Source organism: Boleophthalmus pectinirostris, unplaced genomic scaffold, assembly GCF_026225935.1.
Source record: "Boleophthalmus pectinirostris isolate CB_2022bp ecotype Guang Dong unplaced genomic scaffold, ASM2622593v1 HiC_scaffold_23, whole genome shotgun sequence".
NCBI lineage: Eukaryota > Metazoa > Chordata > Actinopteri > Gobiiformes > Gobiidae > Boleophthalmus > Boleophthalmus pectinirostris.
In genome coordinates, this window is record NW_026571207.1 from 22099591 (window position 1) to 22125793 (window position 26203).

At 38.1% G+C, this 26203-nt stretch overlaps 8 protein-coding genes across 8 annotated transcripts; 2 read left to right on the forward strand and 6 right to left on the reverse strand.

Annotated features, from left to right (window-relative positions):
• Positions 1-2: 2 nt before the first annotated feature.
• On the forward strand, positions 3-1780 carry fgf1a (fibroblast growth factor 1a). The gene is made up of 3 exons (XM_020927825.2): positions 3-778; positions 886-989; positions 1079-1780. The coding sequence occupies exons 1-3, from the start codon at positions 607-609 to the stop codon at positions 1277-1279; spliced, it is 477 nt and encodes a 158-aa protein (XP_020783484.1). The 5' UTR covers positions 3-606; the 3' UTR covers positions 1280-1780.
• Positions 1781-1855: 75 nt separating this feature from the next.
• Positions 1856-5612, reverse strand: LOC110163238 (NEDD4 family-interacting protein 1-like). Its single transcript, XM_020928166.2, has 8 exons — positions 5403-5612; positions 4740-4833; positions 3887-4026; positions 3701-3788; positions 3491-3615; positions 3331-3397; positions 3139-3247; positions 1856-3057 (listed from the first exon to the last, which is right to left on the reverse strand). Exons 1-7 carry the CDS (start codon positions 5436-5438, stop codon positions 3141-3143), a joined length of 657 nt encoding a protein of 218 aa, XP_020783825.1. The 5' UTR covers positions 5439-5612; the 3' UTR covers positions 1856-3057; positions 3139-3140.
• On the forward strand, positions 4565-25770 carry LOC110163750 (septin-8-A-like). Its single transcript, XM_020928764.2, is given in 12 exon segments — positions 4565-5172; positions 19965-20158; positions 21301-21415; positions 21525-21720; positions 22060-22246; positions 22324-22485; positions 22565-22661; positions 23195-23216; positions 23218-23361; positions 23877-24009; positions 24089-24276; positions 25367-25770. Coding segments are annotated over 11 exon segments (1329 nt in total). The 5' UTR covers positions 4565-5172; positions 19965-20128; the 3' UTR covers positions 25422-25770.
• Positions 5764-7823, reverse strand: gnpda1 (glucosamine-6-phosphate deaminase 1). Its single transcript, XM_020928390.2, has 6 exons — positions 7330-7823; positions 7037-7138; positions 6774-6956; positions 6495-6679; positions 6068-6242; positions 5764-5976 (listed from the first exon to the last, which is right to left on the reverse strand). The coding sequence occupies exons 1-6, from the start codon at positions 7451-7453 to the stop codon at positions 5927-5929; spliced, it is 819 nt and encodes a 272-aa protein (XP_020784049.1). The 5' UTR covers positions 7454-7823; the 3' UTR covers positions 5764-5926.
• hspa4b (heat shock protein 4b) lies at positions 8033-13529 on the reverse strand. The gene is made up of 19 exons (XM_055158987.1): positions 13212-13529; positions 12449-12506; positions 12219-12359; positions 12011-12133; positions 11769-11868; positions 11557-11690; positions 11221-11465; positions 11066-11142; positions 10826-10977; positions 10594-10700; positions 10393-10526; positions 10133-10317; positions 9960-10058; positions 9727-9882; positions 9500-9625; positions 9300-9407; positions 9114-9233; positions 8881-9042; positions 8033-8719 (listed from the first exon to the last, which is right to left on the reverse strand). Exons 1-19 carry the CDS (start codon positions 13316-13318, stop codon positions 8516-8518), a joined length of 2538 nt encoding a protein of 845 aa, XP_055014962.1. The 5' UTR covers positions 13319-13529; the 3' UTR covers positions 8033-8515.
• LOC110163771 (cytochrome b-c1 complex subunit 8) lies at positions 14123-15000 on the reverse strand. The gene is made up of 3 exons (XM_020928785.2): positions 14937-15000; positions 14369-14539; positions 14123-14285 (listed from the first exon to the last, which is right to left on the reverse strand). Exons 2-3 carry the CDS (start codon positions 14520-14522, stop codon positions 14191-14193), a joined length of 249 nt encoding a protein of 82 aa, XP_020784444.1. The 5' UTR covers positions 14523-14539; positions 14937-15000; the 3' UTR covers positions 14123-14190.
• On the reverse strand, positions 15184-17501 carry gdf9 (growth differentiation factor 9). Its single transcript, XM_020928753.2, has 2 exons — positions 17015-17501; positions 15184-16845 (listed from the first exon to the last, which is right to left on the reverse strand). Exons 1-2 carry the CDS (start codon positions 17391-17393, stop codon positions 15929-15931), a joined length of 1296 nt encoding a protein of 431 aa, XP_020784412.1. The 5' UTR covers positions 17394-17501; the 3' UTR covers positions 15184-15928.
• On the reverse strand, positions 18139-19663 carry sowahab (sosondowah ankyrin repeat domain family member Ab). Its single transcript, XM_020927806.2, has one exon. It carries the CDS (start codon positions 19579-19581, stop codon positions 18235-18237), a length of 1347 nt encoding a protein of 448 aa, XP_020783465.2. The 5' UTR covers positions 19582-19663; the 3' UTR covers positions 18139-18234.
• Positions 25771-26203: the final 433 nt, after the last annotated feature.

Genomic DNA, 26203 nt, shown 5'->3' on the forward strand with positions numbered 1-26203 from the left:
TGATTTTAGTGTATTTAAATTAATACGTAAACCCATCTTTGCTGAGTGGTAAACAGATATTTTTGGGAAAAGATTCTTGCACATTAAGAACATAATCAAGGAGCCATAAGCTATCAAGCGCACTAGCACATTAATGACCTTTTAAATGTAAAACCCTTTGTGGCCTTGTAGGTTTCAGAGCTGGTCCTGCGATTTATGCCGCTGTCCCTGGTCCCACTTTAGATTATGCCCCCCATTGTGCCACATGAATGGTATAACCTTTGAGCTATTTACCTAGAAAACAGGATAACATTGACATTTCTTTTTGGGGGTACTGTCTTTCAGCATTCATACAAGTAGCCGTCTTTATCATGTTCCACCACAGTGCCGAAATTGGCCAACGTTTACAACTATCCTGTTCTCATCCTACTTGAGAATGGAGAGCGTGATGGAGAGGCGTATCGACAGTCGAGAGCGCGCAGCCTCTGCCCATGTGGTCTTAATGCGCGCCCCCGAGATTGTACCTGATCACCGCATAGGATTGAGCCGCCGATATCACTACTTTCCCCTGTAAATCTGACCTCTGATCGGGCAGAACCCCAGCTCTATCTGTGTTCCCCGGTGAGGATGATGGACGGAGACGCAGCGGAGCACAAGACTGAGCAGAGGGCGGACTTAAGTGCCTTTTTGCCAGACTACAGGAGTCTCACCCGGCTGTACTGCATGAATGGCGGACATCACCTCCAGCTCCTCCCCGATGGGACAGTGCAGGGCCAGAGGGACGATGGGGACGTACACAGTAAGCGTAACCCTGGATGCACTACAAAGACTCGTACTTCAAAAATTATAAGCGTTGTAGGCAATGATATTCAAGTAAAACTAATAACAAAACTCTTTCCCCCTAAGCCTTTTTGAAGCTTAAAGCTGTGGACATTGGTGTTGTGGTCATATTTGGGAAGGAAGCTGGAATGTACCTTGCCATGAACAGCGAGGGTCGTTTGTACAGCTGTGTAAGTTGCGTTTGAATGTGACACCTAATGTAACATATCCATCATAAAGAACAAGCCATCATGTTAAAAAGTTGTTGTCTCTTTTTCAGCCAACAGTAAGTGAGGAATGTCATTTCCTGGAGAAGCTAGAAGAAAACCATTACAACACATATCAGTCCAAAAAATTTAAAGAGATGAATTGGTATGTGGGTTTGAAAAAGAACGGAAAACCTAAATTGGGCCCAAGAACCCACATAGGACAGAAAGCCATCTTCTTTCTCCCCAGACAAGTGCACGATTCAGAGACCTGATCTGACCTGATCTAACCCTCAACAATCAAAAATGAATGTAAAGTATAACACATTACCACCAAAGCAATGTGAAGATCTATAACTGAAGATTGTGTCTGTACTACTAACCCACTAACAAAAAGTAGAACTCTTGTTAATACCACTTGTTATGAACTTACCTCACTATAGAAGTAGGGCCATATGCCATTTCTCTTGGGACATGTCCAAAGCATTTGGCTCAAGGTTCATATTCAGGTCTCTATGGCAGAGCCCTGACAGAGACCAGATATCCAAATTTGAGCTTAGTTATTAAAAACAAATAGCTATTGACAGTAGAACTCAGAGGTATCTTTGAGATTTGTGGCAAAGGGTTATTAGGGTAAAGGGCTTCCTGACTGGACATGTCCCCTCAGATTTTGAGGTACAAGAGAACCAACCCAAGATATTCCTAGATAAGATTATAAGATTGGTCAGATGCATAGATGTGGAAACACAATTCCTTCAAATTGGTACAAAGGTTATTACACCTATGAAAACAAACTTAAGAGTTGTAATATAAGTTAATTTATCTAAATAACAGAAATGGTTTCAGAAAAATAGTTGAAATGTGACATTTATTTTTTAACACTTGTTTCTGTACAGTTTCATAACAGCAAAACCCTATGGATGCAGCTCATCATCATAGAAATAAGATTTTTTTTCAAAGTAATTGGTTTACCATGAAAATGCAGTAAGATTAAAGCATACATATCCAAATCCACATTTTCACATATATGATTACTACAATTTGACATGCCTGTTATGAACCTCATGACTACTACTAAACCCTCTTTTTCAAAAGTTTGTTTCTAAAAGTGCATTTGCATTAACATTCTTTAATATACTCTCTATATATCATAATCTTACACTGTAGCCTTAAAACAAATGTCCTTTGCTTTTAAAAATTCTGTAAAAATATACACCTGAAGCATGCTTTGTGCTCAATTTAATATGCTTTTCCACTACAACAAACTTGATCAGGGTCTTATTTCTGTATTAATGGGAACTAGAGAACTGGGCTGGGCCATGATAAATTACTATTAAAAAAAATTTGGTCAACCAAAACGCTCAGGGCTTTTGGGGATTTTATTCACATCTGTTTTTTCTTGCTTGTTCTTGAACATTTAAAAACTCTTTATGACCTTTCTGTCAAATTATTTCTGATTGGATAGTTTTACCCAAACATCTAATACAAATTCCCTGATGCACTGCATTTGATAAAAGGTTTAATTGCAAGCATGTATGTTTCCTTATGGGGCTTCTGAACGTCCTTTTTATGACTAAATGCAGCAGACAACACTGCCCTCTACTGGCTGCAAAACGGACAACACTACTAAAGCCAACAGGTGAGTTTTCATTTACAGAGTTTGTAGCTGCAGAGGATATGGCGTTTATTTTACAATAAACCGTATGGTAGCAAAATTGGTCGACATCAGAGTATTCTCCATGCATAAACCTGTTGGCTTTCAGGCAAAAGTTGCCAAAATAGTTCTTAAGGACAGATGCATGCTTGTGTGCTACCATCAAATGATTTAAGGCATTACTTTGACATTACAAAGACGTAATTAGCACTTAACATTCGCCACTAATGATTACACATACAAACTATTACAAATCACTACTTTCCATTAATAAAGTAAACAAATAAAATACATTTAATTCCTGAATATTGTGTTGAGATATATTCACCTACAACTTGCCTGTCTTCATTTTACTTTGTTGCTCTTCTTGGTCATATTCAGTCCATCCACCCTTCAAAGCTGAAATAGACAAACAGTGTTTTAATGGACTTCAGAAAGTATGATTAACACTTATATTTATAGAATGTGTGTTAATATTACCTCTAATAAATGAAGAGGACTCTTGTTCGGGGAAGAGAGGCATATGTGGGATCAGCCAGTTTACGCACTCTTGAGTAGTTGATAAAACCCCTGATGAACAGCATGAAGCCTTAGGAGACAAAAAAATATATATGTAAAAAATATTTAAGCATAATTGATTATAAAGAATTCATTAAGCATGCCAATTCTCACCCAGGGCCAGAAAGACCCACCACAACCAGTACTGTCCATCAAAGTAACCAGGGAAGTAGGTGGAAAACTAAAAGATCATAAGCAGTGACAATAAATACTTGTACTATATTCCATTTATGTTTTATTTATATAACCTTAAATAATTAATGACAGCTCTTACCCTAACAATAAGAACCCATTTGATGAGAGACAAACCAAAGCCCGAGATGGCTCCATATCGGCCAGCAGCTGATGTGGTCAAACAGAAAGACAAGAAGAAACCAATCCAATTGAAGAGGAATGCCACTGTAGAAACAAAGTGAGAGTTATTTGTTTACAAAGGTCTTCACTAAATTATATACAGTAAAAAAGCAATAAGCCTCTCTCTTACTGAAGAAAGTGAGCATAAATATTCCGTCATTTCCTATTCGAAGTTGATCCGCATCTTCAAAGTCATCTCGGGCAACCAAGTCTTCTTCCTGGGGAAAACAAAACAAGATAATTCACACATAGATGATGTGAATTATAGATGATGATCACATGACCTAATGTATGAAACCTTTTAAAAAGTACATACTGTGACTCTTCCTGTGACCAGAGGGACAGTAGCTTCAGTTTTGCTTCTCTCAGCTTCATCATAGGAGGGCAAAGAAGTGGCAACACTGTAGGAAGGAGGCTTAGGAAAACTTCCAACATCTTCCTTGTACTCAAAAAAAGCTAAAAAATAAAACAAAAACAAATCGATATAATATACAAGAGTCCAGACTAAATTCTTGGTGGGGTACCGCCACAAACGCTCTCTAATATACATATCAAAACAGATGCAAGTATTATTCATTTTGCAAAAAAATAATACATGAAACATATATGAGCATATAGATATACAGTAATATAGATCCCTCTTAGCTCTCAGCTAATAAAGTAATTTAGTATTTTATACAATCTGGAGAAAGACACTATAGCATATGCCATGTGCAATCAAAACGGGTTTTAGCACAATGACATTTTTAGTTGTTAGTTGCAACCCTACTGCACTAATAAATGGTTGTCTTGGGGAAAATGCCCTGTCACTGTTACACATGCTGTAAATCTGGGTCATTGTGAAGACGTACTAATGCACTGATTGACCGTGTCACAACACACACAGCTCAAGGCATTTGCTATTCTTATACACTGACCTTTGCCCTTTTAAATGTATTTGCAACATTGAAAATGCAAGGCAAGGCAAGTTTATTTGTATAGCACAATTCGTACACAAAGTAATTCAAAGTGCTTTACAGATGCAACACTCTACTATACTGTGTACATCATAGTACACTCTATTAAGTATTTTTGCTACTTTTACTAGAGTAATTTGTGTCCACTGGGCAGTAATTACGCTAGTCAAATAGTAATTGCAAGAGTAGTTTATGTTCCATTAAGTGACTGACCTGCATTAGCTGCAGTCACACTACTGTAGGGTGGGGGTGAGTCCTGAGTGGAAACCTGCTGGGAAGGCTGGGACAGCTCCTCTTCATTTACCAGCTTAACATACAATACACAACAAAAATGTGCAAACATATCAGTGTCACATATTTCTGCAGTGTTTATGTAGGCTATGTATGTACTGAGGACCGTTTGCATTCAATGGAAGTAGGCCTCCTAGTACATTAGATAATGATTATACAGCTAGACAGTGGGGGGGTGAACGCCTTTAACGACTTGTAAATTAGCAATCTGTGCTCTTCATTGTATAATCTGGACTTTGTCTGACGTTACTGATAAAAGCACTAGAACTGGTAAAGATTACCCATAATAATATTGATGATGATGACTGTAACCACATCGATGACGATCTAGAGGCCAGAACCAACAGCATTGCAAGTACAAAAAACGTACCACTAGTTTATAACATGAATAAAAATGCGATTTCACCAAAACGTTTTGTTTACCAAAATGCACTCATGTATTGAGCACCAAATATCTGGTTTTGGTCCTTTTGGTGTTTTTAATTGTAGGTGTATTATGGTTGATATAGCACGGCGGCTAATGCTAAACCTAGCTACCAACATGTTAGCTGTATTTGAGCGTTGCATCATAATAACAAAGCTTACCTCGTGATAACGCACATGGCTGTTTTGTTCTGCCATCGTGGAAGAGGAATATTTAATTGCCCTCTTTCCACGGTGGAGGTAAAACTGCGATAGACTGAGCTACAAGCCACGATACGGATCGAGCAACACAAGCAAAAGTGATGTCCACAGACAGCGCTACTCGGCCATCTCTCCCTGGACAGCGAGGGCTTCAGGCGCGTTGGAAACTTGGGCTCCGCTGCTGTAAAATTTCTCATTTGAATTTCCAGGACCTGTTCATGGTCCATGAGCCTGTCCCAATCTTTATATAGTTTAACCAAACCAAAAAATGTAACGAGACAATAAAAACTGAATTTAATAATAAATAAAAACAATCACCACATCCAGAAAATGTTAGTTTTAATCAAAAGGCAATGAAAATATTACAAAAATACGTAAACAAGAATGTTAGCTGTCAGAGTGTTTCAAGGACATCCCCAAAAGGAGTAAATTTCAAGACATCACTATCATTTAACTGTTCAATACAGTTTTGTGACAAGTTGATCTCACAGGGCTGGAGATGTCTCCACCAGCTTGTTGTGCACATGCATCATCCCTGCAAAATAAAATAAAATAAATAAATAAATAAGTTAACCAACAAAGGTTCCACTGACCAGGATTTGTGACTGCATGAGTTAATGTATCACCTTTAAAGTATTTCACAGTTTTGACCCGCAGTTCTAGGGTGGCATCTTCATCGCATACAAAAAGTGTCTGTGGATGTTGCTGAAAAGCAGACACTGTCCACATATGATTGACACCTTCCTCTATGGCTTTGTACAAAGCAAATGCTTTGTGTGCTCCAGTGATGAGGATCATCACCTGTCACACAAGAGACAATAGATTATTGAGTAAAGATTTATCTAAATATTTGAATATAGGCTATTAAAATGCAATTTACAATATACAGTTGTATGTTTTCTTTTTTTCCCTTTTTTTGGTATGGAATTTGGACACAATTAGCCCTAAAATACATGGTAACTGTTCATACCAAAATTTGGAAAGTTGTTAGGGATTTTCTAAATTAATATGCAGCTATAGGCTTTGCACAGATTATGTTAATTGTGCCCTCACCTCTTTTGCATCCATGACTGTGCCCACTCCCACAGTCAGAGCCATGGTAGGCACTTTAGACAGATCACCATCAAAGAACCGAGCATTTGCTATTATTGTATCTTGGGCCAGAGTCTTGACCCTTGTACGAGAAACCAGGCTAGAACCAGGTTCATTAAAAGCAATGTGGCCATCAGGTCCAATTCCTAAAAAAGGTGATAATTTTAAATTAAATATTTCTTTTGTTTCTTTGTTTATTAATAGAAATTCTAATGCATTATTGCACAATGAACATCTGACCTCCAACAAAGAGCTCAATCCCTCCAGCTGCTTTGATCTTGTCTTCAAATGCATCACACTCGGCTTGTAGGTCAGCAGCATTGCCGTCAAGAATATGGGTGTTTTCAGCTCTTATGTCTATGTGCTTGAAAAAGTTATTCCACATAAAGGAATGGTAGCTCTCTGGGTGTTCTCTGGGAAGTCCTAAATATGTTTGATAAGTTACTAAACAGGTTTGATAAGTTAATAAGTTAATAATCATTCTTGCAGAGATGATGTCTTACCAACATATTCGTCCATATTAAAGGTCTTAACATACTGGAATGAGATCTCTCCTTTCTTGTAGTACTCAATCAGCTTTTTATAACAGCCCAAGGGAGTGCTTCCTTGTAGTACAAAAGAACAAAAACATCAATTATTTGCATTAATTGAAGTTCTAGTCTAGATCCACCAACTTTCATCAATGGGCCTTGTAAAAAGCAAATTATTTATTACTACTAGCCAAGTAAAGGAAGATAGATTCTTAGCTAATAATGTTGACAGACGACAGTACAGCAAATTAAATCACGTCACTTACCAGTTGGAAGCCCAAGAGTAAAATATTTGTCTGGGCCAGGTTTGAACTTTAAGAGTTTGCTTCTAATGTATTTTGCAGCCCACTCGCTTGCCTGATCATAGTCATTGAGGATTATCAGCTTCATGTTGGTTTGTACTACTGAAAAGTATCTAGGAAGCGAAAATCTGTCAGCAAATCCCCTGAGTTACTCTGCTCAAAAACACACCTAAACGGGACTTTAGACTCATTAATTCAAGCACATAAAATTACGTCCTTTTACAAGTATCGACTCTTGCAAGTGGTAAAGCAAAACGTAAGGTAACTTGGAGCAATAGTTTAGATATAAAGTTCAGAGTGCGGTAAATCTTCGGCTTAGGTTTTATTCGGAAGGAACTACGTGAACAAAATCACGTGATTTTGTCGCCAATGAGATGACGTGAGATTGTGCGTAAGAAAATTAGCATTAATTCAGTTCGATTCATGAATCTATTAAAATAACTATTCAAGCATTTCAGAGAGCCAAGATTATTCAATTTAGCCTATGTTACTTTTTACAGTAACAAGTAAACTATCTTAGCTTTTTCTAAATTTTCAAGTTATTAGTTAGCACGTGAAATGGGGGGTTGTGAAAAATGGCCATGATGTAATTTCATAAATTTTTCTGTCCAAAGTAGCCTATAAGGCGTATTGTGGGGTTATTACACATAAGGATACATACACCATACACGTGGACCTATGCTTAACATTTAATAGTGTTGCTTGTTAAACAAAAAAAAATTAAGAACATTTTGAATGGTTTTACAGCTCAAATTAAAATTACACTTCCGCCAATGGCTGTACATTTTTTCCTCAGCAGCAAGTAACTCTAGAACATACCATTCTATAATATGCATATGGTAATTAGTGGCTGTTCAGTACTATTATTAAAACCATATTGTGACACAGACCAGAACACACAGACTACAGGAACAGAAATAAATACCATTGTGTACAGCGCTCTTTGTCAAACAGGCTTATTGCAGCTGTTTTTTTTTTATTTTTTGTAATCCAGAGAGGGGGACATGCTATGTCAGAGACACCAGTGGGAACTGCGTATTCATTATCCTGCCTGCAATTTGACTGTGGAGTGAACATCCAAAAACCCTGTACTTTCTCTCCATTATACTGTGGCCATACAACCAGCACTTATTGTACATCTGATCGTTTTTTAGTCAAGGTCCATTTCAGGTTTGTTTTCTGTAGCTTCTGATGTGTTGCTGCCAGCTGCATCAGCTGCTCCTTTGTTGGCACTCTCTTGGGATTTCTCCTGCCCATTGACAGGCCCATTCTGTTCAGCAGGTGGCTCCTCCTTAGGCAACTCTACTTTGGGCTTGGGTTTGGTCACAATAGGATTACAAGCTGAGAAGAGCTCCTGAAACCAACATAAAAAGATATTTTTGAATGCTTGAACTTGCTTGAACTGAGGCACTCAATATTTAGTTTGTCTCCAACTTTGAACTCATATCTGTTTAGGTATAAGTGTATGAAACAACTTCAGTTTTTATCTAAAATAAATACAAAATAAAAACATACCCTTGTTTTTGCTGAAATGTCTTTGACTTTAACTGTAGGATCAGCTGTCAGACTTTGTTTGCTTTGTTGGTTCATGGCGCTGTTCATCCAGATCATTGCATCATTGGTCAATTTATCTACTTTAGTGACATCGGCCTCTTCCAAATGGTCATATTGCTCCTCCTTAAAAACAAACATTTCTATTAGAAAGGCAAACAAAAGTTTGATAAATAATACATTGCTTTTGTTTGCACCTTCATCTTGTATGCCTCAACAAATTTCATATACAGCTGAATTTGTTTCCCCAACTCTTCAAATGCTTTAGGTCTCTCTTCAGCCTCTAAATACCTTTCTTGGATAGGTAGACCAAGTTTCTGAAAAACAAAAAAGTTAGTAAAACCAAAAGTTATTGTTTAGTTTTTATTGCCCAGTTTGGTTACCTTTAACTCAGCCAGTTTGTCAATGTACACTTGTTTGGGTTGGTCCTCGCCTTCTTCATACAACCAATTCTCAGTGTCCTCCAGCTTTAGAGACAATGCATCACGGTCCTAAACACAAAGCGATGTGGTATGAAGGCATTATTGTCAACACATTTGTTAAATGTGTTTTATGCTTTTTGTTAGTCAATACGTCGACTCACAGACTCGCTGACAAACTTCTCATACATCCCATGCAGTTTGTCCCTCATGTCATAAACGTACTCTTCCACATTATTCTTAGCATCGTTCCTCTCTTTCTCCAGCTTGTCCTGCATGATCATCTTACCCTATGGAGAAGCCAAAACAGCAACTATAACCACTGTATACAATAGTTTAATGACAGTCAAAGAGGATAAGTTATAAGCATGGTGAGTGAATGAGTATCTACCTCGTTTTCTACAAAAAGATTCAGCATGTCAACCGCCAGCTGCCACTGTGGGCTGTTTTCAATTGGAAGCTCCAACACTTTTGTTTTTACTTTAGGCTTTTTAGCTTGTGGAGGATGGTCAGACTTCTTTTCACCCTTGTTCTCTTGTGTGGTGGTCTAGAAAAAAAAAAAACATGCTGGCATTTATTATTAGCGCTCTGATTCCCATTAGAGATAAGCAATCAGATTCTTGCCTCCATTTCTTCAGCTTCCTGATGAGATGTTTTGTCTTCTGGCTCTTTAGGACTTTCCCCTTGACCTTGGTGCTCTTCTTGGTCAGTTTGCATTTTATTCTGTGGACAAAAGTACTTGCATTCAAGCAAAAATAACAAATTATTTTTCAATTATTTTCATTTTAATGCATTACCTCCGCATCCTTGTCTTGGGTCTGGTCTGTTTCCATAGGCTCTTCAGTCTCATCAGACTTCTGTACTTCGACCAGGGAGGCACTGGAGACACTGAATATTCCATGAATGTTCACCCGCACCTTAACTTTAACCTTAGAGCTCTCCCCAGATGCCTGTGGGACAACTTTCTGGATCATAAATTGACCTGGACAAATAAATGAAAAAATTATATACTATATGGAGGCATAGAAAAGATTATTTTAGTCACAATGTGCCTTACCAATAGTGGGATCAGGATAGGGCAATTCATTATGGCAATTATAGTAGGCCTCCAAAGAGAATGGCTCTCTCCGATAGAAGGTCAAAACCTTTGAGAAGGGTGCTGCATGGTTTTTGGGAAACACCTCGCAATCACTGTAGCAAAAAAATAATTATTATTAAATCTGAAAATATAGCAACAAATTAGTTAATTATTATTTACCTCACTCCCTCCTCTGCAGCCGAATGCCACTTTAGAGAGATTGGGTATGGAACCACATCTGTGATTGAGAATTCACGGACTTTGAATGCTGGAGACAAAATTGCACACTACAAGAAAAAGGAAATATATTTGAAAATTTAGTAACTTTATGTAAATTGTATACAATTACAATCCTGAAATGGCACAAAAGAAGGCCAAAGTTCAGGTTTACACAAAATATAGCATGTGATACCTGCAGGGCACATCCTCTTGCCACAGCTTCATCAGCATTTAGTGTGGTGCTCAGTTCCTTTCCAAAGAATTTGCTGATTCTTTCCTTAACAGCTGGGATCCTTGAAGCTCCACCCACCAATTCTACTGCATAGATGTCGTCCTTCTTTAGCTCTTGATAAAAAAAGAACAATTTGTAACTTTGTAAGCGCCATTCAAAAAGGTTAACATGAAATAGTCACATAGCTAAAACATTACTCACTTGCTTGTTCCAACAAACTGTGCAGTGGAGGCTCAACTCTAGCAAGGATGTCAGCACACATCTCTTCAAAATGTCCTCTTTAGCAAAAGAAAAATCAGTTTAGAGCGATAGTAAATAATACAAAAGCTGAATATTTTAAGTCTAACACTGCTTACCTGTTCATTTTCCCAGTTACATCAATATCGTTCATAAAGCATTCAATGTTGAGGGGCAAATCTGAAGAGTTAGCACTCATCAACTTCTTGAGTTTTTCACATTCCTGGTACAGCCTAACCAGAGCTCTGGGTTTGGACTTGACATCAAGCTTGTACTTTTTGCCAAATTCCTCACAGAAGTGTTGGACGAGTACCTCATCAAAATCTTTACCTCCAAGTTCTGGGTCACATGCTGTAGCAAGAACCTGAAAATTACAACAGCAAAACAATATGGATAAATTAAATTTAATATAGTCTAGGGGCATTCTTTTGTTTACATTTACTGCAGGTACCAACCTTCAGTTTGCCCTTATTAAAAGAGCATATAGATGTTTGGAATCCTGAATGACCCAAATCTACAAACACCACATTCCTGGGTTTCTCTTCAGGAGCAGGGAGATCTTGCTTATAGATGCCATACGCCAATGCAACTGTGATAAATTACAGTTATATTTTTTTACAGATAAAAAGTTAATAAATAAAAAATGAACAAATAATTTGGTAAATACCTGCTGTTGTCTCATTCATAAGTCGCAGGCAGTTGAGTCCAGCAATCTGAGCTGCATCTACTACAGATCTCCTCTCAGCATCAGTGTAATAGCAGGGAACCTAATTAAAACATAAGAAATACAAATATTACTCTGTCTCATTCTGTTTGTCATTGTGCAGCATGCTAGTGTGTGTAGACTTAAGAATATCTGGTCTATGAAGCTGCTCTAAGAACACTGATGTCTTTTTGAGTCATACTTACAGAAACAACACAGTCAGCTACTGGCTTTTTCAAAGCACTTTCTGCTGTCTCTTTCAGCTTGGTCAACAGCATGGCTGTCACTTGTTCAATGCTGAAAATCTTCTCCTCCTCCATGTACGTCACCTTCAGAATGCAACAATGATTACATTATTATTGTCATCATCATCATCTGGGTTGTATACATTTCATAAACTCAATTTTATTCTACCTTGATTCCAGTTGTTCCTGTGGGCATCTGTGTGATGTCATAAACAAGACTGGATTTGAGGCGCTGCACAAATGGATCTGAAAATGCCCTGCCATGAAACCTCTTGAATCCCTGGACAGTGTTTTTGCAGTTTGTGACAACCTGTTAAAATAGAAGAATAACTGTTGAGATGTATGGCTTATGTTAGTTACATAGAAAAATAAGTTTCAGGAGTATTTAGAAATACATACCTGACTTTTTGCAGCAGCACCAATAGACCGGTTGCGTGGTCCAAAAGACACACATGCTCTGTAAGAAGATTAAAGTAAGTATAAATCATAATCTTTTAGAAGTATGATATTTCATGGCCAGCTGTACAGTTTCATACAATAAAGCATGTATAATTAATTTACATTTATGGTGAATGTATAATATTATTTACCTTACACAAGTCGGCAAACATTAAAAGCAAAGTGGGATTTTTTTTTTCTTTTTAAAACGCGATAATAACACTGTAATGCTTGGTAAACGCTGTTTGACCCAACAAGGCTCCAAACATTCAATCACAGTTAACGTAATATTACTGTAACCCTAAAACACGCTGGGCATTTACAGTTTATCATCTTATGTGGCTAAATAGTTCTTTCAAAATGAATGAAGATAGCAACTCGGCCTCCCCATGCCATGAGCCAATTTTAGTAGTGGGCAACGTTTAACATATAACAAGATGTTTAAACTAAGATTTAAATAGAGAGCCTCTTATATTAAGAAATGAGAATCGACCAATTTCATTAGATTTTTTTTTCACAATTTATTCACTTTACCATAGCTTTTAGCACTCGCATCACATGCCGCTTCCTGATGCACATCTATTAGCATGCTAACTAGCAAGATAGCATTTAGCTTTCAGGACTAAACGAACTGTAAACACAAAGTCTGAATGTTGCTACTTGCAACGATACAAACCATTTATCTAAGTTAGGATTACCACAATATGTTTTACTTTTTACTTACGGTGTACACCTGTCGCTGTATTCATTGGCAACAGTCTCAATTCCTCCGGCTCTTGCTACCGCTACATAGCAGTTCATAAACCCTACGTCAAAGCCCACCACTGACATGTTGACTAACTTAACAGTGCGATGAATACAAGGAAGATCCGGACAAAAATCTAAGCGCTAAATGCTGCGGCAATACGGGTGGTTTCTGTCTGTTTTACTCCGCGGATGACAGCCGTTGTTCCATGAAGCTGAGCCGCGGTGGATGGATAACATGCGGTGCGCCGTCACTCCGGGGCCGGTTCAGGAACCTTCTGCGCCCTCAGCCAATGGCGCTCCGACTGCGTGCGCCATCAAGAGGCCGGGAATCTGTACCGGCATCTATTGTGGTCACTGACGCATTATTGTGAACAAATAATCCACTGTACATTATATAAGGCCACAGTGATGTGCAATGCCAGCTTTACATGCCATTATTCGTACGCTTGATGAAGTTGGCTCAACGTTTGACGTTCGCTTGATATTCGTTAGGGACCGTCAACAAATAGTCACCACAGTATTGGAGGGAATCACTTTACATTATTGGAGCAGGGTTACACATTAAATACATGTAAAAATTCACCAAAAATCTACTAAAACACCGTTTCCAAATGGGACCAATAAGCAACACTACATTGACCCCAAAAACCTTTTAAAATGAGTGACTGAATCTATCCAAGACTCCGTATGGAAACCCAACTCCAGACTTTTATTGTGTAGGTGATACTGAGACCATACTGAGAAACTATTTACATGACTAAGAGGTAGAGTTATTGTTATAAATGATACCCATGTTTAGACATATATTATTTTATAACTAATAAATGTAGCTTATTTTCATAAGTAAATCATAACATCTGTCCACTGAAAAACAACTAGTCCAACACATATAAATAATCATCTTTATTACTGACACATATAGAACTGGATTCAACAGGCGACTGAGTTGGATTGACTTATTCATCGTTTTCATAGTCGGCAGGATTCTTCCTCTTGCCTTGTTGATGAACAGTGTTGCCCCATGTGTAGCATGTGTAGCACAAGATCATTGCTGAAAAAGAACAAAATATCAAATTCATATTGTTGATCTTTATCCAAAATAAAACAAAGGGTGTAATAAGATTACAAACTTACGGGGGGCAACTTTAAAAAAGGAAGAAGTGACCCTTCTCCAGACATTGGGGATTCCTTTGTAAAAGTAGTTGGGGAAAGCCCTCTGCTCAAAGGGGGATATGGTGTAGGTGATCACATGTCTGATCTTTGCCAAATCTCCAAAGTGGCGTCCCATATTTTCCAAAAAAGGTTCTGAAAACAAGGCAAAAGAAATAAGATGCAACAATGCAAAGTTGAGCCTAAAAATGCATCTTTTTACCATGTCAAAACCATAATTGTAAACAGTAACGTGTACTAGTTCCTTAATACTGGTTAATATTCATACATTTGAAAAATCTTGTTTTAACCAAGAGGCATATTCTAAACGTAAAAATAGATGAAGATTTAGGAAATGCTATACACGCTAATTTTTAGCTGCTGGCGAACAACCAGAGACCTTGAAGCCTGCCCTTAATTTAAGACGTTTGGCATTTTAACGGTGGCCGGACATGAGAATCATGTATACAACATTACAAATGCATGTCATTTGGAAGTAAGAAGACAAAGTAGAGTCGAATGTTACACTCAAAGCTGTGACATTGAGCCTTACCGTGCCGCTGCTGTTTGCTAGAGCTGCTCCGTGTCCTTGCTTTTCTCTCTCGGCTCTGGGAAAAGTGCTGCCATCTGCCGGTGTGGAAGGGGAAGCTACTGTAAAATCGTCTGCAGTCAATCTCCACGTTTTGCGGTGTATTATTTTGTTAGTAATCAGTGTAATCAGATTATTTGTTTACACGTTGATGGCTGTGAATTAGTCACTGTAGTGCTATTAGGCCCTTGCAGAATAGACACACGAACAATTTGCTTGCTACTTTTTTATTTTACTACGTGTAGATATGTCTACATTGGACTTCAAACGGTTCCTGAGTACTGACAAAGTGAATTCATCAATTTTGCATAAACAGACAAAGCAGCATTTAGTCACATTCAAAGATTACAAAATGGGGTTTAGTCAATTCATATGTACACAGTCACGTAGTGACTAGAATAAATAAACCTTGACAACTTTCATCCAGGACATTATGAAAACAGCCATATAGCTATATAACCTCCAGGAACAAAATGGTATATAAAAGGTTTAGGATGAGTTTGTGACTTTCATTTTTCCAGAACAGGGCAACTTAAAAATAGAGTTTTGTATTAAATTAGGGGATAATGCCCCCCCCCCAAAAAAAAAACAACAACAACAAAAAACAACAATAAGTTAACAAAAAATAACTTAAAATAACCAAATTATACCTTACATTTCCACTTCTTTTTTAAATGTTGCAGAATTTCCTGCACAAAGAGATGCAATTGCAATGTGCACTCTCATAATTCAAACAAAAGAAATAAGTCCCACTTTCATGTTTTTTTCAGTCAGATAAAATACTTTCATATAAGTTTGCACATCTGTTCCAGATCCAACTTTTTATGCTGAATGATTTGTCAATCATGAAATCACTGAACTTTGTCAGAAAACGTGTGCTGGTTTGAAATTGTTTATGTATTGTTGTAAAAAACAAAACAAAACAAAACAAAAAAAGGCTCATTATAGTAGGTCAGTCAGCGACATGTGCAGCGGGTTGCCACCATATCCTCAAACTCTTTGTAGACATAAGAGCCATCCTCCTCAAAGATCATAACACTGAGAGGGCTGTAGTGAGATGGCACACACGAGGGGCGGGGCACAGAGGAGTCCAGCTTCTCATAGATGATGTTTTGTACCATGGTGTGAACAGGTGACCCATAGAAAAACCCAACAGTCCTTGGGCAGATGCCTCTGCAGTACCTGGGGTTATACTTTGGTGGAAAAACAATCCAGTGGTCAAGTTTGAGTTGGCTAAATCGCACCCTGAAATCATATAGAGCACAGTCACTGGTTGGAAATTCAGAGCTTGGCAGTAGCTCTGGTAACTGAGTTTTGAGACTCTTGTCGCGTTTGTTTTTTGAGGAACTCCTCTTCCATCTCTGTCTATGCAATATCCTCTGTCTGGTTTTGAAGATTTCTTTATGGAGTTTGTTTTCCACAGCAGATGTCTTTTGCTCAGCTTTATTTGTACCTAACCGTTGGTGAATTAGTTTAGTTGTGTCACTCAGGTAAAGAAGCAGGGGAGGGGACCGGAGTGCTGACTCAAACATGTGGTTCTGGCTGTTGCCATTTGACCCCTCTTCACAGGTAACATTGATGAGCAGGTGTAAATTATTCACCTGAAATTTCAGCAAGGGCAGAAGAAAAGCAGTAACGTTGATCTCAACCCAGTTTACACCACCGTCTCCAGTGAAGTTCACAGAGTGAAGGGTGTTGCGTGTTTGACAAAAATGACAGTGAGTGGAGGGCTCCAGCTCTTTAATATGAAGATGGCATACAGAGCCAACAAGAGAAGAGTGACCAGGGCCAAAGCTGTACAGCAGGGTGGATTTTAGGAGTTGTTCTTTTTTCCTCACTTGATCAAGGCGGTAAGAAAGATCCTGCATAAAGCCTTTGAACGCAGAACACAGAAATATATTAAAGTGTATAATTTCACACTACAAATTCTAAATGGCACAACAATATATCTAGGGTACACAACAATCTTATTTGAGAACTATAATTGTAACAGACTCTACTATACGCTATTTAAAGAAGAACATGTCAAGCATCTCCCTCACCTTCATATTTTTGAGCAAGGCACTCATCCTGTGGCTTGATCAGCCGCACTGTGTTGTAAACACCATTTCCCTGCACACTTCTTTGTACTCTGGAGGACCTTCTGTACACCTCCGTCAGATATTTGATGTATTTGTGTTCGGGCTTGATCCTCTTTCTCAAATCTGGGTTCCACCTCGAGCCTCCGTGCTGGGAAAGAGCTTTGATCAGAGGGGAAAAGATATTTCCGTACGGATGCTCAGTCAAGTCGCTCAGGTTGTAGTAGAGAGCATTGGGGGCAGCTACGTAAGGTCTCACCACGGCGCTAGTGCAGGTGATCAGCAGCAGAAAGAAAATCACGCCAAAGAAACGGGACGCTGTCATGCAAAGGGGTTTTTCCATCCTAAAGAGTCAGATTTCAGCCGCTGCGCTGGAGCCGGAGGTCAACACATCCCAGCACGTGCTTCAGCTGAGCGGACACAGGTGTCGCCAATCACAGCGATCACGTGACATGGTCCAGGTAACCTGAAGGACGTGAGAGGAGTCTGTGGGACTGATTCAAATGTAAATAGAAACACAGTTAATCAAAGACACTACACATTTGTAAGATTACGCAAGATTCATTTGATCAATTTGTCTGGAAGTAAGCTATCTTCAGGAATTTATCCAGTCAGATTTCGTACTTACATTTCACTGTAACGATTTAAACCATTTTAACTGAGGTTAAAATAAATAAATAAATAAAAATAAAATAAAAAAAACTGCTAAATAACATCCATGTAGCATATTCAAACAAAACCTTAATTGATTTTAACCTTGGACTTGCAGACAGGCTATTTGCTCTCAGGAGGAAATAAGGTGGAACTGTGAGACCCCTGCTAATGCCATAGGTGTAGAGTCCTTTCCCTGTTACAAACACAACAGTACAACAGAGTAGAGACAGTCTGTTTTTGGTTGCATTTATTAATCATTATTTTGTAGCATGACAAGGTGGTAGTCATTATTCACATACAGTCATTATAGTCATTTAGTGAGTGTATTTGTGTGGAGAAATAAAAACAAATAAAAATGCAAATAGAAATGGAAAGTCCAAGTTTAATTACTATTACTAAACAATTAATTATATTACTTAAAAACCCAATAAATTAAAAAAGCAATTACGTGTTCACATAATAGCTACGTTAACACCCTAAACATTTAACTATACATCAAAAGTTACAAACTAACATGACTACACTAATTCTCACCAGTCCTGGGCATACGTTTTTGTCACTCTATGTTTTTTTCCTTTGTTCGGATGGAAGCATTTACTAATAGTGCTCATGTTTCTAGACTGTTTGTATAGTTCTTTTTCTTTCTTCTCTCCATATTTGCTATGCAGCTGTGTACCCAGAAGAACCTTGACCTCTGCCAGCACATTACTGCCAAGATAGTGAGATGCCTTCTTTCCATCATTATCTCGTAAGTTTACATTGGCCCCATATCCTTGCACAAGCAGAAACAGGACTTTTGTGTGTCCATGGATGGCTGCAATATGCAAAGGTGTGTAACCTCCATGTGCTTTCACATTCACATTTATAAAAGCACATCTTTTTTTGGCAATACCCATTATTTTCCTCATCATGTCACAATTGCCGTCCTTGGCAGCCCAGTGCAGCACTGTGAAGCCTGACATAAAGTCTTTTCTTTGTATCAAGTGAATGTCGTGGAGTAACAAAGCATAAACTTGCCCCCATAGTCCAGCAGCGCACTTGACCAGCCACTCATGAGTTAAAGGGTCTAGAGGCACTGATTCTGAGTACTTTGTCTCTTCTCCTTGTTTTGAATTCTTGCTTTGAGGAGGCCTCACTGGGGGGACTGCTATGGGTTGCACTACATCATCGGCCTGTCTGTTGTCCATGTCACCCAAAGCTGCATCACTTTTATTGGTTGGAAGATATGCAGAGGGGAGTAGTTTTGTTTGAGAAACCTTGGTTACCAATATTGACTCCTCTGTTGTTTTCGGGTGCAGCTCATCCTTGAAAGTCTTAGGTGGGGACCTTACAGCGACCAATGCAAACACGGATCCAGTTTTCCTCACCCTAGTCGCTTGATGTCCGGGAATATTTAGAACTCGCACCGTAGTTGCATCCACATTATTCGGTAACACGCATTCATTTGGCGCAATGTCTTCTGGGGCTTTGTCATTAACACAATTGCCATTCAAGTTCAAGACACATGCATTATTATTCTCCATGTCCGAATACATGGCTTTGACAGACTGGGAACGAAGTGGAGACACGTAAGAGAAGCTGGTAGTATTTTGACTCGTGATACTATCGTCTATCCACACTTTTGGTGACGCACAACGAGGCGCATCTTTAATAAAGTCAAGGTACCGTTTCTTCACGACCACAAACTTAGTCTCGTCCATTGTTTTGACCACTGCGACGCTGTTAACCAACTTTTTGAATAGGTCCCTATTGTGCTGCTTTTCCGCGGGATCATTGCTGTTGATTCGACTCCTAAAATGGCTCAAGAAATCAGAGTTCTTCACTTTACCTCCGTGCTCGAGTAAAAAAGATAAGATCGACTCTTGGGTCAAAGCCATGGTGCTTTAGTGCCTATATGAAGAAGAGAAAACAAGGATGCACGCCGAAAGATAATCGCCTCGATCTGTATCCCTCCTCTCCAGCGTCTGTCCTCTACCAACCTGTCGCTTCCGGTGTAATACCGAGTTCTGCATCCTTGCTGTTACCCTGTAGAAAATAAATAATAACACGTATCATTATTATTATTATTATTATTATTATTATTATTATTATTATTATTATTATTATTATTATTATTATTAGTAGTAGTAGTAGTAGTAGTAGTAGTAGTAGTAGTAGTAGTAGTAGTAGTAGTACTTGTAGATGGACATCAGAAATTTCAAATTTAGGTTTAGGCCAAAACTAATTTCTGAAATATATTCTCACATATTTTTTATCTTAGGATACAGTGGATGGATCAGTATATTTGCAAGCAGTGCAGTGCCACCCTACTCCACCGAGGGGGTGTTGCCTCCAAGTGGCCATATTGAAAACAGTAGCGCTAAGCCTGCTGTGTGATGTGGAGCAGGTCTGGAAGAAGACGCATGAAACGCAGCCACTTTGACGATGGCGGCCAATGAAACAGACCTATTCACTGTAAGTCTAAGGAGTCACGGCCAGTGAGCATGTGTCTCGCACCTTGCACTAGTTTTGGGCCAGATTTGCGTGGTATTCAGGCATGGATGGGTGTGCGTTTATGTGTTGTTATGCAGCGACGTCGCTGCAGCATTAATGTAAACCGTTTGCCATAGTGAACGGGATTATGGAGCTATAATGGCTTATTGGTCATGAGGCAATTTTTTTTTCTTACGTCTACAGCGCCTTCGTCACGATCGTGATCGTGCCGCCTCATCAATACTGGCAGGTACGCAAGGTGCGTTATTGGCGCTTGGCATTCAGTGCCCATAAAGTAAAATAAACAGGGCAAACGGCGGTCAGAGGATAAGAGGATAAGCGCGAGTAGCAGCTTTCTCGTTAGATACACAGATGCAACTCAGCAGATTTTGAACAGCAAAGGAATTTGTAGGATTACTATTTGGGTTGATAAATGTGTAGAGGACAGTGGTCAAGAAGACTAAAAGTGTCATATTGTCAGTTGTTCAGCCTATTAAGAATGTTAAGATTTGAATAAAAGATCATTACAGGGTTGTGTGTAAAGTAATTCAGAGATTGTTGAGTAAGGACTATTTGGATAAGTAAGGGTGTCTGGGTATCTGAAGGGGGTTGTGTGGGTACCAGTGCAGCAGGCTTGGGCATCCTCCCGCTCTGTGAACTAACATTGAGATAAAGAGCTCTTTGTATGTTTGTGTGAAAAGGGGCAGACAGAAACGGATGATTGTTGTATTGAACACATCCTTTTTCTCATGTTGAGCTTTTTCAAGATGCCAAGGCACCTACATAGAACAAGCCTATTTTGTATTCATATGATCAGTTTAGAAAATTTATAAATTCATACTTAAGTTTATTATGCCAATATCCACGTTGTACCTAACCTTGCCACTGCCTAAGTTGCTGGCTGGGTTCACATGCACACCTACATCTGATTATATGATTTCTCTATATATAACGAGAGGGATCACGAACAAACAAAAAATTGATTTTGCTGTTTACATGTCATTTTAATAATCTTACAACTCAAAAAATCTAAATCAGATTAGTGTGTAACTGCAGCCAGTGGGGAAAAAAACAAAATAGCCTTTGTGTGCCATACAATAACAATTGAAGTTTGTTTTAAACAGAATGAAGAAAAACGAAACTTGGAGCTTGGAGGCCATGTGGGTTTTGATAGTCTACCTGATCAGCTGGTCAGCAAAGCAGTCGCACAAGGCTTCTGTTTTAACATCCTCTGTGTAGGTACGACTGAACAGAGCACCTTTCATAGTTTATGAGGTTTTTCTAATTATTGATCGGTGCATTATTGATTACTATATGCATTTTTGTTTAATCCTTTCACCATCTCCAGGTGAAACTGGAATTGGGAAATCAACTCTGATAAATACATTGTTCAATACTGCATTTGAAGCTGAAGAAGCCAGCCATTATGAGAATGAAGTGCAGTTACGTTCCCAAACATTTGAGTTGCAGGAGAGCAATGTCAATCTGAAGCTGACTATTGTGCACACTGTGGGGTTTGGTGACCAGATAAACAAAGAAGAAAGGTAAGACTTCTATAGAAATCTTGCATGAGAAATAGCTAGTGGTGGAGCTGAATATGTAGAGTGTCTCTTTGGGGATGTATAACATTAGAAAATAGTTGCTTATATCAGAGGAATGAGACAGGTTAGTCTTTCTGGGAGGTGAGGAGACTCTAGATTCCAATGATTCTGAACAAATAGAGGAGAGATGGGGAAAACAATTTAAGGGGAAACAAAGTTTAAATTTATGGCCAGTTGGTAAAAAAAATTATGAGCAGATGATTTCTGGTAGCACAAGAACATTTTGTGATTTTTTTATTTTTTTGGTGACCAATTTGTGATTGCAAATATATATTTTTACAGCTACAAACCAATTACTGAATACATTGATGCACAGTTTGAAAAGTTTCTTGAGGAGGAGTTAAAAATCAAACGGTCCTTGTTCAACTACCATGACACAAGAATCCATATCTGCCTATATTTCATTGCACCAACGGGACACTCTCTGAAATCTCTGGATCTTGTGACAATGAAGAAACTTGACAGCAAGGTAACATGTGAAAATCAAATGTTAAAATATATTTGTCACCAATGTTCTAAGTATTGTTTTTATCTTTGTCTCTTCAGGTGAACATCATCCCAGTTATTGCAAAAGCCGACACAGTTTCAAGAAGTGAATTGGACAAATTAAAAATCAAGATTATGAGTGAGCTGGTCAGTAATGGTGTGCAGATTTATAACTTTCCTACTGAGGACGAGGCAGTTGCAGAGATCAATGCCTCAATGAATGTGAGTTCCTACGGTTATGGTTGCCTTTTTGTGTTAAAATATGTTTATATTGATATACCTCTGCTTTTTTATGCTTTAGACATATCTTCCTTTTGCTGTCATTGGAAGTACAGAAGATGTTAAAGTAGGGAACAAGATGGTAAAAGCAAGACTGTACCCCTGGGGCTCTGTACAAGGTTTGTCTGTTGAATTGGTTTTAATAAAACATCAAGATTTAGGTTCATTATTTCATGCAATGGTGGAAGGTAATGAAGTACAAAAGTAAAAGTAAAATTTTTGGGTATCTCTACTTTACTTCACTACATTTAAGAGCAGTTATCTGTCCTTTCTACTCCACTACATTTTAGATCTGGACTGAAAAGTTTAAACTTTTCTTGTGGTCGAGACCTGATGAAAATGGCCGAAGCTCATTTTCAGCACATTTAATTTGAGTTAACATCCCAACTTTGAGCAAACTAAATACACAAAAACATCCAGAAAAATAATTGAATCAGCAAAATTCTTTATCAAAATCACTACATTTGTTGCTTTCATTGTTCTAGAAATCTCTGCAAAATACACTCACTTTTTACTCTTAAAAGTACATTTTTAAACAGGTACTAGATTTTTCATGTTATACTTTTACTTGTATTTGAACATTTACTTAAGTAAAAAAAAATATTGCTTCATCCACCACTAATTTCATGTAATTTACTAAACTTTATTCCAGTGGAGAATGAAAATCACTGTGATTGTGAAGCTGAGGGAGATGTTGTTGAGAGTGAACATGGAGGACCTCAGAGAGCAAACACACGCCCGCCACTATGAACTGTACCGCCGCTGTAAACTTGAAGAGATGGGCTTCAAAGATGCAGATCCTAACAGCAAGTCTTTCAGGTTAAATATGTGTTATATATTTATTTGTAAAAGAAGGAGGATAGATATTTTAAAAATGATGATTTTATGAATGTCAGATTTTGATTACACAAGATTAGATGTTAGCCAAGCAAGAGATCATTAGGGGATCAAAGTTTATTTTTGCAATATCCAGAGCATACAGATGATGAATGTTATAGGGGCAGCAGTAGCTCAGTTGGTAGAGCATTCGCCCACTGATCTGAAGGTTGGTGGCTCGAATCCAGTTCTCGACATAAACATCACAGGTTGAGCAGTCAGATCCACTGACCCACAGGTTGGCTGATGTGATTCTAGCTCTCACAGATGAATGCTGTTGTTGTGTCCTTGGGCAAGACACTTAACCCACCTTGCCCACAGTGTCTGTGTACACTGGTGTGTGAATGTGTGTGTGAATGGGTGAGTGGTTCATTGTTGTAAAGCGCTTTGAGTGCCTTGAAGGTGGAAAAGCGCTATAGAAAAAGCGCTATACATTACAATATTCAATTTACATCCAGTCTTCAGGAGACCTATGAAGCCAAGAGAAGAGAGTTTCTCCTGGAGCTGCAGCGCAAAGAAGAGGAGATGAGGCAGATGTTTGTAAACAAAGTCAAAGAAACAGAGGCCGAGCTGAAAGAAAAAGAAAAAGAGGTATAGTATGAACGTAAAGTCATTGTTCAAATAATCTAATTGTGGTTTGTCTGACATTGGGTCTTTTTATGGTATCCAGCTTCATGACAGGTTTGAGCAGCTGAAGCGAATGCACCAAGAGGAAAAGAAAAACTTGGAGGAGAAACGTCGGGAGCTGGAGGAGGAAATGAACGCCTTCAACAGGAGAAAAGTTGCAGCAGAGACTCTGATGGGCCAAGGTCTTCAAGGCGGCTCCCAGCCCTTTAAAAAGGACAAAGACAAGAAGAAGTAAGTCTCACTGTCTAAGTCCAAATAATTATTATTTTCATAGTAATCTGTATAAACTCTGAATCTAAACATACACAAAGACACATAGCCTACCATGCATCTCATCATCATCATTTGTAGCATTGGCCGTGAGTGGACATGTTACTGAGAAACACTGTTATTTCTGCAAAGCATTTTGGCTGAAAACCAACACAAAGACAGATTCAGAATGACACTAGTGAGGACACAGATGATCTTTTTAGAGTGAATTTTGCCAAATAATAATAATAAAACATTTGTTTAATGTAATATACTTTCTGAACTTCTTTGACACAAGAAAACCCCCATTCTCTGTGAGCAGATATTACACTAGTAATAATTATTTGAAGAAATGTGTTGTTGTATATTAGCAAATAATGCTTCCTAGTAGCTGTCATTGGTCTGAGTTATAACTAAGGCTGTTTTACTGCAGTTACAGCACATGACTTGATTGTTTACATTGACTTCATAGCATGCCATTTCTTTCACTTTTACAAAAAAAAAAAAAAACTTTTAAAATTTTTGTTTTTGCCAAAATGTTTTATGTCTTTTCAGTTGATTTTGGGATGAAACATTGAGGGAAACCAGGACTGGGTCTTCAGCACATTGTACTTGTGGCCTGTGTGATTCAATGACTATGCACACCAGCCTGAATAATGTGATAAGCCACTGCGTGTCTATGGATCCAAATACAACATTGTTCTGCATATTTAATACCAATCTTTACTGCTGACTTTACTAGACACTAAAATAACAAGTCCTTGGATGCTTAGAAACATGCTCATGTTATTATATGAATGTGTTCATCAACTGTTTTCTAACTAAACACCAATAACCCACAACAATAACTGACTATACCAAATTGTAAGGCAAAGTATTAACATTTAAATTCTTTTGATATTCACTGATGATTATTTTTATTATGATTTTTTACCAGTTTCTTTCAAAATGACTTCACCCTTTTTGCCAACTTCATTCTATAACATTCATCATGCCATGTTCATCACAAGCTGTTACGGTAACAAATATTAACATTTATTAATAAATTGTGCATTTTCCCCTTTTTCTTTAGCTTTTTTAGTCTACCTTCTGCGTGCTCCTTAACGTCAGGACGGAATCTCAATTAGAAGACTTTCTGCTTCTACATTAAAATGGTGTAGCAATCAAATTAAAAAGAACTTTTTTATGTCATCTTGTCCACATAAATGGGACATCTAACATAAAATCCAGTCAGTTACATGTCTGAGCAGTGCTCTGTAGCATGGTTTGTGCATGTCTTTTATCATCCCTATTTGCCAAAATGTAATTTACAATGTGCTGTATATTGTTTTTGACTAACACTGTGAAACTCACAAAGACAAGTTGCTTCAGAGGGATTGTATTTTATTGTTTGTAGTATGCACTTTAAACATTAGATGTTATTAACAGCTATCTTATAATTCAAATCTATTTAAAATGTTTAATAAATACACATACCTATTTAATAATTTTAAAGTACTGTTAGGACATATTCATTGTTATATAACATCAGTAAATCTATATGGGATTGTGTCATTTCTAGATTTGTAAAATCTATTAGAGACAAATAAAAATGTATGTCATTAGATCTTGTTTTTCTGTATTTATTCTTTCTAAACAAGTTAGGCTTCCTCTAGTCTAGACAGTTCTGAAAAGTTTCCAGAGAACACACCAGGGACAGTTGAGTTAACATAACATTGTGGCATAAATTCACTCAGAAACCGACCATTATCTGAATTGGAAAAAATACGATAATGTTTAAATTAATGTAACTAATAGAAGATGAAAAATATTAGATTTATGTAAAATGCATCACGTTACGCCTCCTCAAAATTGATTGGTCGGCTTGCCTTTTTAGAGGCGGTGCGGACACTTGAGTGGCTTCTTAGAT